General features: G+C 36.9%; 3 protein-coding genes across 4 annotated transcripts; 1 reads left to right on the top strand and 2 right to left on the bottom strand.

Annotated features, from left to right (window-relative positions):
- Window positions 1-1526: 1526 nt before the first annotated feature.
- LOC106367880 (rho GTPase-activating protein 7) lies at window positions 1527-7992 on the bottom strand. 2 transcript variants are annotated; one of them, XM_013807743.3, is made up of 23 exons: window positions 7633-7992; window positions 6869-6905; window positions 6650-6726; window positions 6482-6552; window positions 6333-6411; window positions 6119-6248; window positions 5855-5974; window positions 5524-5601; window positions 5345-5400; window positions 5191-5260; window positions 4952-5039; window positions 4569-4812; window positions 4449-4494; window positions 4276-4382; window positions 3810-4154; window positions 3546-3595; window positions 3303-3363; window positions 3143-3226; window positions 2923-3033; window positions 2662-2831; window positions 2360-2429; window positions 2078-2275; window positions 1527-2001 (listed from the first exon to the last, which is right to left on the bottom strand). In XM_013807743.3, the coding sequence occupies exons 1-23, from the start codon at window positions 7684-7686 to the stop codon at window positions 1801-1803; spliced, it is 2547 nt and encodes an 848-aa protein (XP_013663197.1). In that variant the 5' UTR covers window positions 7687-7992; the 3' UTR covers window positions 1527-1800. The 2 variants fall into 2 exon arrangements, with proteins under 2 accessions (XP_013663197.1, XP_013663196.1); XM_013807742.3 differs by having other exon boundaries at window positions 4276-4494.
- Window positions 7993-8006: 14 nt separating this feature from the next.
- LOC106367883 (calcium-dependent protein kinase 34-like) lies at window positions 8007-11828 on the top strand. The gene is made up of 7 exons (XM_048769005.1): window positions 8007-9923; window positions 10087-10239; window positions 10322-10437; window positions 10511-10678; window positions 10764-10891; window positions 10972-11071; window positions 11146-11828. Exons 1-7 carry the CDS (start codon window positions 9137-9139, stop codon window positions 11245-11247), a joined length of 1554 nt encoding a protein of 517 aa, XP_048624962.1. The 5' UTR covers window positions 8007-9136; the 3' UTR covers window positions 11248-11828.
- LOC106367885 (polyadenylate-binding protein RBP47B') lies at window positions 11565-14057 on the bottom strand. The gene is made up of 8 exons (XM_013807749.3): window positions 13795-14057; window positions 12972-13449; window positions 12770-12876; window positions 12561-12691; window positions 12360-12450; window positions 12108-12254; window positions 11940-12019; window positions 11565-11848 (listed from the first exon to the last, which is right to left on the bottom strand). The coding sequence occupies exons 1-8, from the start codon at window positions 13933-13935 to the stop codon at window positions 11764-11766; spliced, it is 1260 nt and encodes a 419-aa protein (XP_013663203.1). The 5' UTR covers window positions 13936-14057; the 3' UTR covers window positions 11565-11763.
- Between the last annotated feature and the right edge of the window lie 5639 nt (window positions 14058-19696).

Below are 19696 nucleotides of genomic sequence, written 5' to 3' on the forward strand. Positions count from 1 at the left end.
CTTTTCTTTTCTCCCATGAATATTTTCAAAACTTTTCTTTAATTCCTTTTTGACATCAAATAATTTTTTCCTCTGTGTCTAAATTTCTTTCATTTTTTACCTTCAACAATAAATATTTCTAAAAGAAAAACACAATAAATATATATATTCAATTAAGGATTAGAAAATCTACAACTGTAAGTATGAAACCTAGTTAGAGTATCTCTAGTCTCATTGTATTTTTTTCAAAAATGAAATTTGGAGTAACAAATACTTTGATCTTATTTTATTTTTCATTTCATAATAGAATAAAAATATATTTATTCTATTTATGGAATAATATATTTATTTTTTATTAATTATTTTATTTTTATTTTAAAATAGAATAGGACTACAACAAAACCAACTTAAGGCATCTTCAACAACATTCTATTTTCCACTCTAAGGTGGGAGTATTGGATTCAGAAATATGATAGAATTAGAAGGTATTATAGTTTCCATTAAATTTCACTGTTATTCAATTATGGATTTTATCAATTCTTTTAAATTCTTTTGTTATTGGATTAAGCATTTGAAATCATTCTTTTAATTATTTTAAATTTTGTTGTTATTCAATATTTGATAGATTTTGTAGTAATTGTATTTGATAAGAATTTAATGGAAAATGTCATGTATAAATGCAAATGACCAATTCTTTGCTCTTATGTAGATATTTGTAATGAATCGTAGGAAAACACAAACAATAGCATTTCTCTGCTTTTCATTTTTTTCAGAAGTACGTGAAGAATGAAGAGATCTTTGTGGATGATAATTAATGAGTTACCAGCAAATATAAAGAACAACAATTAACAAATATAAAGTCAATGTTGTCTTGTTGCTGAAGAAACCAAGTGTCTGTTAACCAAATCAAGATGTCTTCTGAGACTTTCGATTGTGTGCTTTCGCACATCGTTGTTAAGAGCCTTTACGAACACAAGAGCAAGATAAAGAAAATGCAAATGCTTGGAGAAAAACTATAGCAGAACTTAGAAGATATGTGGAGAGATGCTATGAGTTTAGATGATCCATATATTTTATTTATTAGTATCATGATTTTAATAAAATTGCTACAATCCATAAACTATGTAGTACTTATTACTATTTTTTCAGTTTTAAGAATAAAATAAATTTTGTTACCTTTTTAAATATACAAGGATTCGAAAATTCATAGAATTTAGAAGAATTAGTATTCTATCAAATTTATGTATATTCTTTTAAAATCGATAATAGAAGTAAGCATAGGAATTAGATAAATGCATTAAAATCTCATCAAATCTTTGAAAATACTGCAAAAAATTTTCCTTATGAATTATTTCAAATTCCTGAATTGAATACCACACCTTTAGTACTATATTTTTCACTATATAACTCAACTCTAGAGTTATTTTATTTTATAGTGAAAAATAAAGTGAACCATCGAAAATGTTTAACTATAGTATTACTCCATTTTATAGCGAAAAATAAAATTTTATTGGAGATAGCATCACATGAAGGATGAACCGCCAAACGATGTAAAATACAATATTGATCAGTTAATTGGCTGGTCAGAGTCTAAAGAGACCAACGTCCATCCATACACGGCTTTAGAGTTACATACTCCTGAAGGCTGAACATATAACCAACCAACCTCTCACATAAAACAAAACAAAACAAAATATGTCTTTTATATACACAATGAGGTCATTCTTGTCTTCACGGAAGAAAATAATCAGAACAGATACGAAAACATCATCACTCAAAAACACATATACAGAGCAAACATATACTTTATTATTCTCAGTGTTAGTTCCAAGGTGGAGAAGATGGCCTGTGTATGAAATCTCGAGAAGAAGAAGAAGATCCGCCGTAGTTAAGATCCAGGCTATGGAGCTGCTCCATCAGCTGCGAACGCCTTTCCTTGAAGAAATCAAGACGAGTTGTTAACTCTACCAGAGCTGCTGATGCAGCTGCTGACGGATGATTAGGCCTTGGATACTCTGTTATCTGCAAAACCCGTTCATTTTATTAGCATGTTAGGAGTATGCATTGTCATGAATTCATAATGAGTAGAAGGTCTTACATCTAATGCTCTTGAATTGGACGGAGCAGATGGAGAATCCATGGCTGAGAACTTGTCTACAGACTCTTCACTGCTGCTTTTAGAGTCGACCATGTTAGTTGGTTCTTGTACTTGCTTACGAGACGGTTGCCTGCTATTGCCAACACCAAAAGATCCTCCTCCTTTACTATTTCTCCACTCCGCTCCCAGTATATTCTCCTGCAGGTTAGACAATAGATTCTATTGGCTTAATCCTAACTTTGAAAGAGAATGATCCATGACAGAAACTTCAGTAAAAAATACCTCGTGTCGTTGTTTCCTTTCATGATTTACAAAGGCAAGAGTGGAATCAAAATCTTGTTGAAGAAACCTTCTGCAGAAATACATGTGAATCAATCAAATTACAGTACATACAAGATATGCTGGGGAAAAAGCTACTTTGAACGATCTTCTCAGCTGTACTGAGTTAAAGATTTTATAGCTGATAAGATAATCTGAAATACTTGTTAAACATGATTACGAAGATCAAGAACAAGCCATGAAATAAAAACAAGAACTATAAGCTCTCCTGTGTAAGGAAAGTAGGAAGTAGCGATGCAACTTACTTTTGAGGATTGTGATTCTGGAGATACTGATGACTATCACGCGCGTCTGAGAAAGAACCAAAGTTAGTCTGACGTTGTTGGCTAAGCTGATGGTGAAGTTCTGCGACTTTCTGCTTCAGCCTTGCCACATCAGCCTCAGCAAGAGCAATTTCCTCAAGCTCAGCCCTTGTCTTCAAATATTGCACGGATCATTAATACTTCACAAGAACTCAGTGTTCTAAAGAAAAAGAAAGATACCATTTCCCTTAAACATAGACTTACTTTCGAGTCCACACCATGTGAGCTGAATTGGCCAGAAGACATGCTCAAACCAACCTCCAGTGCTGCTCGGAGATCTCTCTCGGCTTGCAACTGCTCTTGTAATCTTGACACCTGTATAAGTATTCCCCCATCAAACCAAAAGAACATTCCTTTGACATTAGGCTTAATTCTAGATAGAAAAGATTCATAAACATGGATAGTTTGAAGAGAAATTTTATACATCTTGTTCAAGCGACAAACGACGTTCATGAAGCGCTTGCTTCCTTCTCTCTAAGCTACCCTGTAGTATCGCATTACCTCTGGCCTATATTCGATAATGATGACCCCTGTTAATGACTTAGTGAAGTCAGATAATAGATTTGAAGGCAGCAGATGATTACCTCTTTTGCTATTCGTTGTCGCAATTCATTTTTCGTGGTCTCAAGCCTCTGTATAGCAAGCCTACATAGAATTTATGAACCAATTAGCAGTACACAAGCACCCAGCAAGAATAATCTCAAATGCCTTCGATTCAAGTCTTAAGACCAAATAGATGAAGAAGCAGATCACAATATTGCTAGCAGAAAACATAGAAAGAGAATACTGCTAGCAGAAACATTTTATCTCAAGAGTGAAAGCCTTACTCGTCTTCTCCTGAAGAATCAAACGATCTATCTGTGGATCTCTTTCTGGCCTGTAACAAACAAAGAGCAAATAAAATTTTAGATACTAATATACTATTCCACCAGACATTCATTATCTCTATATGACTATGCTAAGTCGTGACATATGTAATTAACTGGAGGAGAAGAGTTTTCTATCATGCACCCACTATACTTGAACTAACGTGTCAAATCTGACACATTTAGGAATCAGAACTATTTGATCAAGACAGGCAAAGGACATACACTGCCACGACCCCAGAATGTTGCACGCTTTGCAGGAACAGAGGAGGGTGTGCCCTTAGTCACGGGCTTCTCACTTGATGATTCAAGACCAGGAGAAGCCAATGTATTTCCATGAGTGAGTACATTTAGAACCTTCCCTGATTGAAAAGACTCGCCGCCATCTACTAGACATGAGTTTTCTCCATATTTTGTTGGATCATCACCACCTATCTGCTCCCCAGCTTGTTGATCCGTGGAGTTGATGAAAAGATTTCTCACAACATGATCTGTTCGTACGTTTGAATTACGTATTGGACCACTTGTCTCTCTAGGCGATTCAATATCAGAATCATCAGCAACAAATCCCTACACAGAATGTATTCACCAATTATTTAACTAGACATTACCAACACCATACAAAAAGATGTTTCATGTAAACTTGGCATGTAAGCGTGAGTATATTAAAGGACGAAGCACTAGAAATAACCTTGTACTCATAGAGATCACTGCTTGTGCCTCCGCTGCTCTCACTCATTTTCCCACTCAATGCACGCTCGTTGTCATCATCATCTGTCACTGGTTCTACTTCATTCTCTGCATTATGATATTCATTTTTTGAGTTGTTGTCATCATCACTAGAATCATCAGGTCCACTATTACCAATATGCGATTCGGTCGACATGGAACATCTTTGAATATTTTCTTCCTGCAAAATTGCAAATATATAAGGCATATATATCATGAGTAAATTAGTATAAAACTATCTGAGTTCAGTCTTACATCGAAAATACTTCCATAATCCTCTAGGAAAACAGTAATGATGGCTTGAGCATTATTGGCAGCATTAGCAGCAGCAAGAAGCTGCGCAGAATTGTCTTCGCCGCTATCAAATTCGTCATCTAGATCACACTCACCAGCAAGAAGAGGACGTAAGAGCAGAGGAGCCATGCAAGCAGCTACAGCAGATGGGCTCATTCGATTTTCGTGGAAATGAGACGAGATAGTATGCATCATTTTCAGAATCCTGAGGGTACAACGCAAATATTCAACGATTTAAAAAACACCTCATTAAACCCTCAGGACATTCATCTGGCCTGTAGAGTCAGACTTGATAGGAAACAAGTAACATCAACTACAACATCTAATATATCTTATAAACATACCGTTGTAGTAAACGTCTGTTAGGTTCAGGAAATGTTTCCGCCAGAGCAGAGCGCAATGAACTAATGCGAGCCTCCTTAGACTCGATTCCTGATCCAACAATACGATTAAAGGCGGTCAACTTCACAGAGCTTCAGTCAGATCTCCAGAAATTCTCCACAGAAGACTCATTTAAATAAATATATACACACACACACAGAGATCTGCATCGGAGGAAGAAGAAAAGGGTAAGGAGACTCACTGTAAGCTTCCAGCAGGGCAGTACAACAAGATGCTGACACCGGTGAAGAAGGCAACTCCCTCAACACATGCTGCAAGTGGAGTGGAGTAGAATAACCTTAGCATTGTAACAATGCACAAACTAACAGAAGAAGAAGAAGTTGAGAGGAAACTACCTTAATGCAGTCTCCAATAACATGCGGGTCTTCATCAAAAGCGAACTCCGTTTTCCCTAAGTATCATTTTGGAGAGGAAGAAACTAAAATATGTAAACCGGGTATTGGAGGGAGCATATATCTTAAGTACCAGGGAAGTCTAAGAACATATTATAATAGCATGAGAAGATTATAGGTACCCTGTTCATATTCTTGAACTCTACGTTCCACCTCTTCCACGTCAGCAGCCTGTCTTAATATTCCTTCAATTTTAGTTCCTGGCGAGACAGAAGACCACGAAAACAAAAACAAAACAGTTAAAAAGAAAAATGCATTCGAAGAGTATAAGTACATCTAATTATAACTACAAGCAAATTGTACAACCGATTGACTGAGACAATAGAATCATAGAGATGACAGTTCATGAAGCATCGAAATGGATACTTTACATGCGTTAAGTACCCTGAAGGAACTATGGACACATTTTGATTCAAAAATCATATAGGGACGACCATGAAATCAAGAATTTACCATATTTCTCAATAAACTGAAGAGCTTTCTCGAGGAATGATGGGCTTCCATCAATATCTTCAAGAGCAAGTAAGATTGGTCTTCCAACAACCAATGATTTTAACGGACTCTTATCCCGTCCTGGCAATGATGGAGAATAAAGGCAGAATGGCGTATAAATAATAGAAAGAATGAATATTTATATGCATAACAAATATTATAGATATAAGATGCGTATGCGCCAAAGTTGTAACATGGATTATAACAAACATTGATGAAAGGAACCTTCGATAGCCTCGTTAGTTTCAGCAAGGAATATTCCATTATGACCCATGCTGAGTGCTGCATTGGGGGCGTGTGCAAGAGCCTGCTCAAGAGCAGTTTTCCAGGCGTGGAGATCTTCAAATGTCTCGGCCTGCATCACAAAAAGAGAAGTTAGCATCAGTACAAAAGATCATTTTTCGAGTAGACATCTAGGGAGAATGTATTGTCGAAGCACCTTAAGAGTGAAAGCTCTCCCATCACGCCCATCAGGAAATAATACGGTCAACAATTTTTTATCCTCTCTCACCACAACACTGAAAAACAAAAGGCACTGTAAGTTAAACTCCATGAAATTTTAAAATCGGTTAGCAAAATCCTGCATACCTTCCAGAGTTATTCAAGTCGATGCCACCAAGGGTTATGTTAACTTCACCACCCTTTTGTGGTAGTGAACCCTGTGAAAATTTTAGTTACAATACGATTATCATGAATCTTAACATACACAGAGCAAAACCAAAAGTAGAAAAAGGCAGTAAGGAAGTAAATACTAACAGGGTCATTTTTGAAGAAGACCAAAGAGTTACGTGTGAGGATGAACCAGCGTTTCTTCCAAGAAGTCCACCCCAGTCCTATTCCACAGAATGCCAAAATACAAAGTTAATGCACTATGCTATTCCGATAACCACAAGGAAATGAACAGCTGAGCAAAACATTGTGAAATGTGACAATTTTAATAGAGAAATAGGGAGGCGCAGAAATACACAAGGATACCTTTGGATGATATGAAAAGTGGACCACTCTTAAAAACCTGTCAAACAATTGCGAGAGTTACATGATATATTAGTAACAACCAACAACTTAGTTACCAAATTTACACTTAGAAAACTAGAGAAAACAGATTGTTGCAGAGACAAGTAAAGTCGATTGTTTCCAGTTCACATTATGTGCATTCTACTCATTCAGCCATTTGAATACCCATTATATCTGCCATGTGTCTCATTTCTAATTAACTGAGAAATCACTTCCCTAGATACCGTTTTGTGTGTATTTTAGCCAAAGAGTACACCACCGATCTGCCTGATTTATATATGGCTCTTCTAATTCTAACAAAACCCCTCAGCAGCAATTATAGTTCGTTCATCAGAGTCTTCTCTTTTGATATTATGAACATGTACTCAGACACAGATACTATATACCTCACGTCAGCACTGATTGGTTAAAAATCAATCACAGGAGTTAATAAGAGCTTGTCTCACAGCTAATGAAAGGCCATGTGTATCTATCACATCATGAGATTCCTAGAAGGTCTGACAATGTAGACAAATATACTTTTGTCTATTATCAGCAATTCCGACATATATACCTAGTAACCGAAATTCAGACAACTAAATCATGGAAACACCCACTATGTAATAAATTATCATACGATCCCACTCAGTGATAAACAACATCTGTATTCATCTGCTTCCAATGCACCCAGACAATGAAAAGGAACAAAAAAAAAAAAAAAGTAGAAACCGAAGAAACACCATTACCGTATTCGAAGCAGCAGCTCGTGGCCGCTCCAAAGCGGCTAAAGAAGCCTCCATTGCCCCAACAGCATAATCTCAGATCCAGCCTCGAAAGGGTTTAGGGTTTCGATTTCACCTCTTTTCGATACGAACAGTTGAAAGAGACCAAACCAAATCAAAGTCTCCTCTCTTCTCCACCTCCTCCGCAGGATTCCTCCGTGTCTCCGCCGCGAGATGTAGAGGGAAAAGGAGGTTTAGCAGTAGATAGAGAAAAGAGGAAGGGACATTGCTTTCCACCTACTACTACTACTTGTGTTGTCTTGTGTTTATGAGAGAGAAAGATAAGAGAGTGGAGGGATTGGGTCGTGAGTCAGTGTCGGAGAAGTCACGGGTCGGGTCTGGTAAAACTTTTAAGTCGCTATTTAAATCAGTCCAACTAATCATGGTTCGCCACCTCAGCAACAGCTTGTATGATCCGCCTCTTCCCTCCTGCTCCATGACCTATATTTAATTAAATTCTGGATTAGGTAGGTTCTGCGTTTATTTTTCGTTTACGACTCCCTTGTAACCGAATAATATGTTCTTAACTTTCTCAATTTAACTAATTAAACTATTAACCGACTGCTTTATTATCAACTTTCTAAGAAGTTTCAACCCAATTTTGCGGTAAGACACTGCAATTTCCATTCACATTTGGCATGCTCTGGGTCCTAATAGAGGCTGCTTTCTCAAACTGCCCCTTCGATCACCCTAGAACAAGATCTTTACATTGTATACCATTCCTAGTTCAAACTTCAAACTGGGTTTGGGCATATAAATCCTGAACCAAATAAAAATAATAACAATCTTGAATCAAATATATATGAGTGGTTCTTGTATTTTTGGAAACGGAAAACCAGTATCTAATCAAGAACCAAATAGATATACGAATATCTAAATACAATTATATAACTATAATTATTAACTGTTTTAATCCAAAAACTTAACTATCACAATTTTAATCCAAATGCTGTTTTATTTGTTAATTTTTTTGCATTGAAACTTGAGAAGAACTTATATTATGAAACAAGAAAAAACTTATAAAACTATTTATTTACTGAAACAGAGAGATAAATATATATATATATAAAGTTCATTTAGTCATTAAAATATATATACAAGCAACCTCCTAAATTCTCTCTCAACCTTTTGTAATAAATCCTAAAATAAATAATCTAATATTGCTTTAAATAACAAAAAAATACAGAGAGGTTGTGGTTCCTAAAGTCCCTCCCCATCAGCAAAAACCTATTATCGTTTCGAAAACTGAAGGCCAGCGAAAATGAATAATACTTGCAAAAACAGAAAAAAATACTATTAATGGCCATTCATAAACAAAAACTCCTAAACTTTCTTGCTAAAGAAGAAACCTAAATCCTAAAAGAATAGACAGAGGAAGGAGGAAGAAAAAAAAAAGATCATTTAGCATTGTAACATTGTATTTCTCTTCCTGGTTGAGAACTTACTTCCTCTCCCCTTAATTGCAACAATGGGTAATTGTTGCGCTCATGGACGAGACGAACCCACGCAGGAAAAAGGACTCGGAGATGGTGCAGAAGCCTCTGTGAAAGCATCAAAACACTCACCAGCATCTCCTCCTCCCGCAACCAAACAAGGCCCCATAGGACCCGTCTTAGGCCGACCAATGGAAGATGTAAAAAGCTCATATTCGTTAGGGAAAGAGCTTGGTCGTGGACAGTTCGGTGTAACCTATCTCTGCACGCAAAAAGCAACAGGACTACAATTCGCATGCAAGACCATTGCCAAAAGGAAGCTGGTGAACAAGGAAGACATCGAGGACGTAAGAAGAGAGGTGCAGATAATGCATCACTTGACGGGTCAACCAAACATCGTGGAGCTCAAAGGAGCCTACGAGGATAAGCACAACGTGCATTTGGTTATGGAGCTTTGTGCTGGAGGAGAGTTGTTTGATAGGATTATAGCCAAAGGGCATTACTCTGAGAGAGCCGCGGCTTCGTTGCTAAGGACCATTGTGCAGATCATCCATACTTGTCATTCAATGGGGGTTATCCACAGAGACTTGAAGCCTGAGAACTTCTTGTTGCTTAACAAAGAAGAGAACTCTCCTCTCAAGGCAACGGACTTTGGGCTTTCCGTGTTCTACAAGCCAGGAGAGGAGTTTAAAGATATTGTTGGAAGTGCTTATTACATTGCACCTGAGGTTTTGAAGAGGAAGTATGGACCAGAGGCTGATATTTGGAGCATTGGTGTCATGTTGTATATCCTCCTTTGTGGTGTTCCACCTTTCTGGGCTGGTACGTCATTATCTATTTTTCAAAACAAAGACATAAAGAGGTTGATTTTTATCAATGTTCAAAAAATCGCTAGAGGATAGTTAGGCTCCTTATGGATTAATGTTTAGGTGGTCGCCTAAACCGACTTTTTTAACACTGATTTTTATCATTCATGTATTTTCAGAGTCGGAGAATGGGATCTTCAATGCAATTCTAAGTGGACAGATTGATTTTGCAAGTGATCCATGGCCAGCTATTTCACACCAGGCTAAGGATCTTGTTAGGAAGATGCTTAACTCTGATCCTAAACAAAGATTAACCGCTGCTCAAGTTCTCAGTAAGCATCTCTTATCTACTATATATTGCAGTAGACTTTTTTCATTTAACATATTTTGTTTTCCTTATGTGTAATTTAAAAGACCATCCATGGATTAAGGAGGATGGAGAAGCTCCAGATGTTCCTCTTGACAATGCTGTGATGTCAAGGCTCAAGCAATTCAAAGCAATGAACAACTTTAAGAAAGTTGCTTTAAGGGTAAAATATTTTTTTCTCTTTCTCAGAAGCATATATATGATGACTATATCTCACTGGCTTCATCAATGAACAGGTGATAGCTGGGTGCTTATCAGAAGAAGAAATCATGGGCTTGAAGGAGATGTTCAAAGGTATGGACACTGATGACAGCGGAACAATAACTCTTGAGGAACTAAGACAAGGACTTGCCAAGCAAGGTACAAGGTTATCTGAATACGAAGTCCAACAGTTAATGGAAGCTGTAAGTCATTTTCTTTTCTCTTATGTGCTATCTATCTATATATATTAAGATGCCAGAAGAACTGATTATTTTCTGTTTTCTATAGGCTGATGCTGACGGCAACGGAACAATAGACTATGGAGAGTTCATAGCGGCAACAATGCACATTAACAGACTTGACAGAGAAGAGCATCTCTTCTCAGCCTTCCAACACTTTGACAAAGACAATAGTGGGTAAGTACAGTGATTAGCACATACATAAACAGTTTATCATAGTTGAAACTAGTTAAAGAAATGATGGTCTTGGTTTCCAGATATATCACAATGGAAGAGCTGGAGCAAGCCCTGAGGGAGTTTGGCATGAGTGATGGCAGAGACATTAAGGAAATCATTTCTGAAGTTGATGGAGACAATGTAAGCTTCTTCTACTATCTTTGATCACTTTTATAAGCACATACACTGAAAAAAAAAACTAATTTAATTTGTAGGATGGGAGGATAAACTATGAGGAGTTTGTGGCAATGATGAGAAAGGGGAACCCTGATCCTAACCCTAAGAAGCGGCGTGAACTGTCTTTTGATACAACTTGAAGCAGAGGCACATAAAAGAGAATCAAGAAGAAGAAGAAAAGTTGTTATTGTAAAGTAGGCTTGGGTTGCTCATGATTCAACTGGAGAAGAGAGAGATGTATGGGAGGTGTTTCATGATCGTAAATATATGTATATGCTTGTCTACTAATGATTTAAAAGTTTCAGATGTTTCTCAAATGTATCAAAATCCATTTTTCAATTCAAATATGTGCATTAGTGATGTTTGTATAATCACATCTGAGCAAAACATACAAACATGGATAGCATTCATAGTAGATGCCTCTTAAGTCTCTCTGGAGACCTTTTTTCAAAGCAAGTAGAGAAAGGTAAGAACATTATAGGTTCCAGAAAGTTGGTACATTTCATGATACTAGATCCTGATTGCAGATTACAGAAAAAAAAGATCCGGTACAGGCAAAACAATCAAACAAAGAGCAGTGACTTGTACAATGGATACAATAAACATCTCAAAGAGTCCACCATTCTCTATTCTTCTCTTCGTGATCATTTGGACAATTATGATGCGAGGGGTGAGGTACGATGCCACGATAAACGTCCTAGTATGGCACTTGCATGAACCGAAAAGTAACCAGCATTTAACCTACAATTGCAAAACGAACAATGAGTTGACGGCATTCAACTAATCACCCACCAAGGTATGAATGTGTAAGAAAGTCAATAAGAATTTTTACTTGTCTACATCAGGAGTGGCCATAGGGTCATACAAGTCTTGCTCTGCCGCAGAGTTTGTAACTTCTTGTGTACCGTCTCCCTGAAACAATTGTGGACAATGAAGAACAAGAAATAAGTACCCACATGTTACCAAAAAGAAAATTAATTTTTAAAGTTCATTTCATTACCTGTTGCGGATACTGGGGATAGCCATATCCACCATACGCGTACACGGATGGGTCTTGAGCTGTCCCATAAGCATATGCATCATAGCCTTGCCCATAACCGTAATACCCACCCCACTGATTCGGATCAGCTTGTGTGACGTAACCATCCTATGACAAATAGCAAAAGGTCATCATCAACAACATTCAGTGAACCAGCGAGTAGAGCAAGGCTCTACATCACATCAGTATAAGTCACAACAGACGTTTTCTCACCTGTCCTGGATTTTTGCTCCACGAGATGCGTACTGCTTGTTGACCAATCACATGTCCCTGCATTTTCTGCATGGCTTCTTCTGCTGACGTCCTGGGGTCAGCATGGGGGCAGAAGTCAAAATTTTAGTAAACAGAGCTTAGAAATAACCAAATACATGGAAGCAATCACATGTAGATTCTGAGATTTATCGGATGTTTTACCTGGTTTTGAATTGAACAAAACCGTATCCCTTTGTTTCAGGTATGTTGACATAAATAACCTCTCCTAGTGGCGAAAATGCGTTCTTCAGCTCTTCCTCTGTAACATTTGGGTCTAAATCCGCAACTGAAACCTGTACACCAAAACCAATGAATGAAGACAAGCAGCGGGATGTCGAGAAGAAAGCTCTAGCTTTTCAAATGAAACTTACCGTTGTACAGGTGATGTCATTTTCAGGTGCAATGACCTGTGCTGGTTGCGCAACATATGCTGGAACTGGTTCAGCAACTGCAGCCGGGGCTGGAACCGGGTAAGCAGCTAGAGAAAACCTCCCAATTAGATAAACGATTTGGACTAAACAAGATTCTATTAACAAAACTCAAACCGTGTGTGTTTTTTTTTTGTTCACATACCTTTGGCAGCATACGGTTGCTGCAAGCCAACGGTTTTCTTAGGCGTTGCTGCACTAATACGCATAGGCCTCGTTGAGCAATACAGCCCATTCATCTCAGCCATCGCACGGTTCCTTTCACTTTCCTCAGCAAATTTCACAAACCCATAGCCTTTAGATCGTCCAGTGCTCGGATCAGTAACAACCTTGGCACCTCTAACGGAGGAATAGTGAACACGGAACGTCTCTTGAAGGAGATAATCAGTAACATCAGGCGCTAAATCTCCGACAAAGATGGAATGGTCGGTTCCAGGATCTACTTTCTGGCCTGAACCAAAAGAAGCCCAGTTCAAACGGAAGTTAATTTCAGTTCCGGGCATGGGTGTGCCGTTGTAGGTCTGAAGGGTTCTCTCTGCTGCAGCGTGAGATATAAACTCAATGAAACCGTAACCTTCTGGCTGGCCTGTGATCTTGTTACGTATTACCTTGACAGAAACGAGCTGCACACAGAGATAACATTATCACGTTGATTCAAAATATCCTTAGGGAGGATCATGTTCCATCTGAAGCTTAGGAGATTAAGCACATAGAAAGATATAAACTAAAGTCTACAGAATAGAATCTACTCTACACTTTCTACTAGTAGATATAAAAAGTACATTCATCAACTACTACTAGTACCAATTGAATTGAACATGGTGAGAGCCATTAGATATCTATAATAGCTAAAGTTATCTACTTTATCTATTCACTAAACAAACCCTATGAAATTAGATACCAAACCATTTCAGAGAAATCGAGAGCTGGGAATTGGAACACGGAGAGAAGGAAGAGAATAAGGTTACCTCGCCGGTTTGGGAGAAGCAGGAAGAGAGGTAATTTTCGTCGACCCAGTACTGCAAATCTCCAATCCAGAGGGTTCGCACTTCTTCCAGGGTCTGTGGATGGTGGTAGCCTTGCGGCTGCGGAGGCATCATCGTCATCATCTCTCTCTCTGCTGGTGAATTCCCGTAGCGCCAAAACGTAACCTAACACACAGACGAGGACGCGCTAAGAGTGGACGCGTCGGCTAAATGTCCCGGCCGGTCTAAAAGTATTTTTTTTTTTGAACAACTGCCGTTCTAAAAGTATTTGTTTTTGGATTAATTGGATGTAGAAAATTAGATGTATACTAAAAAGGGCTAATTGGCTTAATAGCCACATTTCGGTGAAAAATCAAGAAAATAGACATGATTTTGACATAATGCACTCACTGACTTTTTGCCTTCATTCCTCCCGGTTATAATCTTCTATATAACAGGTTACCGGTTCCAACACATGGAGCAAACAACGTGGTGGTTTTGTGTCCCATAATAACAATGAGACACTTTAGGAATCGAGTGGATAAACCATATTCAAAATCAAAGGAAGGAAAAGATGCAGAGAGAGGAGTTGCTGAAAAGTGTAAGTGTAAAAGAAACAACGTTAAACAAATATTGGAGAATCCAAGAACTGTAGTTTCATACTATATATTTTAGATAGAATAATATAAATACAAATATAGTTCCAATTGAAAGAGCATCTACATTGGACAGTTGAAATGTGCATGATACAAGCAAAGTATGTAATACTTTACCCAAAATACAGATATTGCAAAAATAAGTCAGATATTGCAAAAATAAGTTACCATCTTATGTTCCCTTGATAACACTACAAAGAAGTTTAATTTCCATTTAACAACTACTACTACACATAATAGAGGATACTATTTTATATAGCGTAGAACTATTCCATATGGTAACATAACCATATCATTTATACAGTTGGACGCAAATCAAACACAACGTACTGGTGGTTGGGTTATAGAACACAAGATAGAAACGGAGAATAAGAAGAACAAAGTACAAACTATCAGGACGGAACAAAACATGTCCAAATATGTAGTCATTTTGTATTGGTTTGTTCTATGAGATAGATGCAAATAGTATGTACTATGTTATTTACCTGAGAACTACCATTTCATGTAACATATACCATGTTAATTATATACTAGTTGCATAGTATATCCTGTATATATTTAAGTAATCTAATGGGAGATTGAAGACATGTATTTACATTCCTAATGAGCCACATGAAATACAAAACTAATGGAGATGGTAATAGAACAGTTGATAGTAATCACTAAACCCAAGTTAGAGAAATATAAATCCCAATACATAGGCAACCGAACCCATATATTTTTGAAATTAAATCCACATGCCATAATAGTGGAGAAATGTATTTACATTCTTCGTGAGCAACATGAAATACAAAGCTAATGGGTATGATAATAGAACACTTGACATCAAACACTAAACCCAAGATTGGGAAATATAAACCCCAATCCATCATTGGCAACCGAAATCTTCGGTAAACTAAATCCACGTGCAATAATACAAGGGACATGTATTTATATTCTGCATTAGCCACATGAAATACAAAACTAATGGGAATGGTAATAGAACATTTGAGAGTAAACATTAAACCCAAGTTAAGGAAATATAAACCCCAATACATAGGTAACCCACATCTTTGTGAAATTAAATCCACATGTCATACTATTGAGAACATGTATTTATATTCCTCATGACCAACATGAAATACAAAGCTAATGGAATTGGTAATAGAACACTTGATAGTAAACACTAAACCCAAGTTAGGGAAATATAAACCCTAATACATAGAAAACCCAATTCTTATGGAAATATAAACCTCATGAGCCACATGGAATATGCAGTGGGAAACGTAGGTACAATCTCATGCGATTATGTTATTCCATATAATTGTGCTATGTATTTATTATTTTAAATGTTCCATTCCATATACTGTATACTATGTTACTTGGATACAAATCTAATGGGAGAGTGGTAAAACTACACTTGACATTAAACACCTAACACAAGTTGATGACATCTATTACATATGAAAGAGTAGGAGGATGCCACGTACACCTCCTGATTTACCAAGATATTTTCACCGTGTAAATTTAAACAAGGGGTATAAGGTAATGATTATGAGAAGGGATATGTGTGTTATAGGGTTACGAGAAGACTTTTATTCCATTGGAACAGTACTATTTAAAATGGTACTATGTGTATAGTAGATCAAGGATTGAGCACCATGATATACAAAGATAAAGGGGATAGTAACCAAACAATTGATAATAAACACTAAAACCAAGTTAGAAAAATATAAACCCTAATCCCTAGACAATCCAAATTTTACTGAAACTAAATCATGGTAAATACCTCATATATGAACACCAAACGTACAAACTTACACAACCCAACTCCAAATTTAAACAGAGAGGGACTGCAAATAAGATCATTTCCATTTCATATACACTGAATCAAATAGAAATAGAGGCAGTTACAAGTGCAAAGTCTTGAATAGCATAACGAATTGGTTTCCCCACGAAAAGCCACCAAAGTTCGAAGTCTTTCTCAGTGATCAACTATCGTGAAAGAAGGTAATGAAGAAACATAACCGAGAAGGTATGGGACCCCATCTTCAGTACTTGGCCAAACTGTGAAGCACTCAACATCGTCAGGTCCTCATCCTCTAATGCACTCTTTATCACTTCAATCCAACGGAGATTGAAATAGTTGTTACCTTTTCTTGCCACTGGGTTCGCAGCCTGTCTCAAACAATCTACTTGGAAGCTCTAACTCGTCCATAACAAACCTGAAGAATGAAAAGTAAAAGAGTCAAAGAGTGAAGATGGTTCACAATGTCATATGCAATATATAAATGAATAATGAGCTAAACAGGGTAAGAACCGGCAACCTAATGGAACAGCATATCATGTGAAAGTACCATTCCATGTGAAATGGAATATTATGAATAGCATACTATTCCAGTTAATATGACACTCATCAGGCTAAATATACAGATACGGACGTAACATATATGTGGTTTGGGTTTAGTGTTCCACAAAATAATCGATATTTCTAGATCATGAACAATGGACCACAGAGACAGAAACCCCAAAGCAAGCATAACTTAGATTAACAACATCAAGCTGGGAACCACACCCAAACACAAAGTGAGACAAATCAAATATTATCGCAAGTGTTACTATCCTCCATGGAATGGTTTAATGGGATACAAATACTATGACATTTCAAATGGAAACCAGATCTGAAATTTCATACTATGTGTACGGACAGGCCAATTCTCAGCAATGATATTCTACACAACTTCGTATATATCACTACACCACATAGTTTGCATCATCGAAACGATTCAAATTTAAGAAACCCTCACACAACCGGGAAAACTCGAACCCTAAATCAATTTGAGAAAGTCCGATATGCGAGGACGGAATTATGTAACCGGAACAATGGTTTACAACAGGAACAATGATACAGACTTAACAATTTAAAACCCTAATTTTGCCAAAATCGAAAATAGAATCAGAGAAACAAAGACGAAGCAGAAAGCCAAAGAACTTACGCTATTGTCAAAGCTCTGAGAAAACCGCTACTCTGTGAAGTTGGAGATGCCAGCGGTGTTACTCCCCTCCGCCGAAACCGTCGTGCAAAACCGAACCACAGACGCCCGGAAAACCGAAGCCGATGAGAAGGGAAGAGGACAGAGATGAAAAGTTGATTGCAGTGAGAGGCGAGCCGTAGGAGCAGAGAAGCGGCAGGGTCGTTTGGAATTCCAGAGAGAACCGACGAAGAAAGCGAGAAGGAGAAGGTGTGTGGAATGGGAGAAGACAAGATTTACTTTGGCCAGTAAATTTTTTTATTTTATTTATTTATCTTCTTGCAGGTTAGCCGGTTAATAGGCAAGGGTATCATAGTATTATTATGTATATATGACGTCGTCTATACATCCGTTAGGTAAAAGCGCTACGCTGTGAATTACTTTTTTTCCATGTTTATAGCCCCCAATTTTCCTACTAAAAATATATATATTTGACTTACACGCAAAAGTATGAATTGTTTAATATAACAGCTAATTTTATTTAGGCAATTCTGTTAAATAGTCATTTTTAAGTTTTTATCACAAAAATAGACCGAAAAAATTAAAATGATCAAAATAGTTTTTTTTAAAAAAAAAATTAATATTTAAAAAAAAAAAAAAAATTGAACTCATCCCCAAAACTCAACCCTTTAACTCTAAATTCTAAGTCTTAGATTAGTTAACCCTATTTACCTTTGGATAAAACTTTTTTAGCCACCTAATTTTATGGCTACAAATACTTGACCATATAGTTTTATCCATCTAATTGCCGTACATTTATGTATCTTCTCCTTTTTAATACATTACCGAAAGTAATATATGCGTATATATTATTTATCAAGAAATCTCCAACTATTAACCCCGAACTGGATACATCTCTAATCTGCCCATACTACATCTCACCTGAAATAAATTTGGAGGGCGGCTGATACCACCAGCTTATACAAATGTTATAACTGTGATTACACTTGGATATAAATGAATATTTTATCCCTGTTCTAGGATGGTCTAACCAACGCAGCGTCTAAAAGTCACTGAAAGTAATGTTACTTATTGGGTGAGCATAACATCATTAGTTAATTAAATAGCGATTAGGTACAACTTATCCCTCTTTCAGAAGTATATAGAGGAAAAAAGCACAGAGCATGTTAAATCACCGTCTCAGATGGTGGCAACTGCCATACCAATACAACGTGTTTCTAGCTATTGTTAGAGGGGGTTTCGAAAAGAGAGTTTGATGGTAGTACGATTAAATCATGCACATACGTGGAGTAGAAACTCAACAACATTAACCACATATGCATATGTTTGGCTCTAAGTGGATGGATGCATGTGCTTCTTTACATTGAAAAGCGTTTAGTGCGTAATGAAAGATTCTAATGTGGTCAAAGTCAAAGCTCCTGGTCTACACTTGGTTTCTCTTATACTACACTACAAACTAAAATATTTGCTTGTGTATTGATCATAGCCAATAATGTGTTCATTTAATTATTGGGGTCTCTCATTTTTGTCTTGACCATCGTGGTGTTTATATGAATACAAGCACAGTGAACTTCAATTGTTTTATTTTTGGAGGACATCTTCGTTGTAAATCTTCATTCAACAGCTCGCTTCTTGTTTCTTATGTATTAGGGTGTATTTTTTTTTTAACAACATGTATTAGGGTGTATATTTTGGGGTTTCTTTCCCTTCGGATTCTGTTTGGTTAATTCACTTAGGGTGAACTCAAACCAAAATTAGTACGGTTTGGATTTTGTTTGGTTTGAATCGGTTCAGTTTGCTAACAAAGTGGACGGAAACAAACTTCTCATGCATGTTAAGTTCAAACTATTGTCATGATTTTTACCAAGCAAATGTTATAGACACCACACCATATAATATTATATGTCCAAACAAGTATGGCTTTAAATATGAAAGTTAGACTGGGTTAATTAGTATTGATGTAACTACGAGTCAGTCAGTATATAGTTAGGATGGTTACTGTCATGATTAGTCGAAACAAGCAGTGTTAAAAGATGTAGTACTAGTATAAGGTAGGCTGGAACTTTTTGTATTTTGCCTTGCATGGAAATGGACAGTTAATGATAAACAGTGACATGTGCTTAGTGGTAATTTTTTGGTTTGGTAACATCACTGTCTCTCTCTCTCTCTCTCTCTATCACTCCTCTCAGCGACAATATTTAATACTTGCACTAATGTAGAAAAATTAAAACAAAAATAAAATGCTAACTAAAGAACACATTGTACTCAACTTATAAA

Source organism: Brassica napus, chromosome C9, assembly GCF_020379485.1.
Source record: "Brassica napus cultivar Da-Ae chromosome C9, Da-Ae, whole genome shotgun sequence".
Taxonomy (NCBI): domain Eukaryota; kingdom Viridiplantae; phylum Streptophyta; class Magnoliopsida; order Brassicales; family Brassicaceae; genus Brassica; species Brassica napus.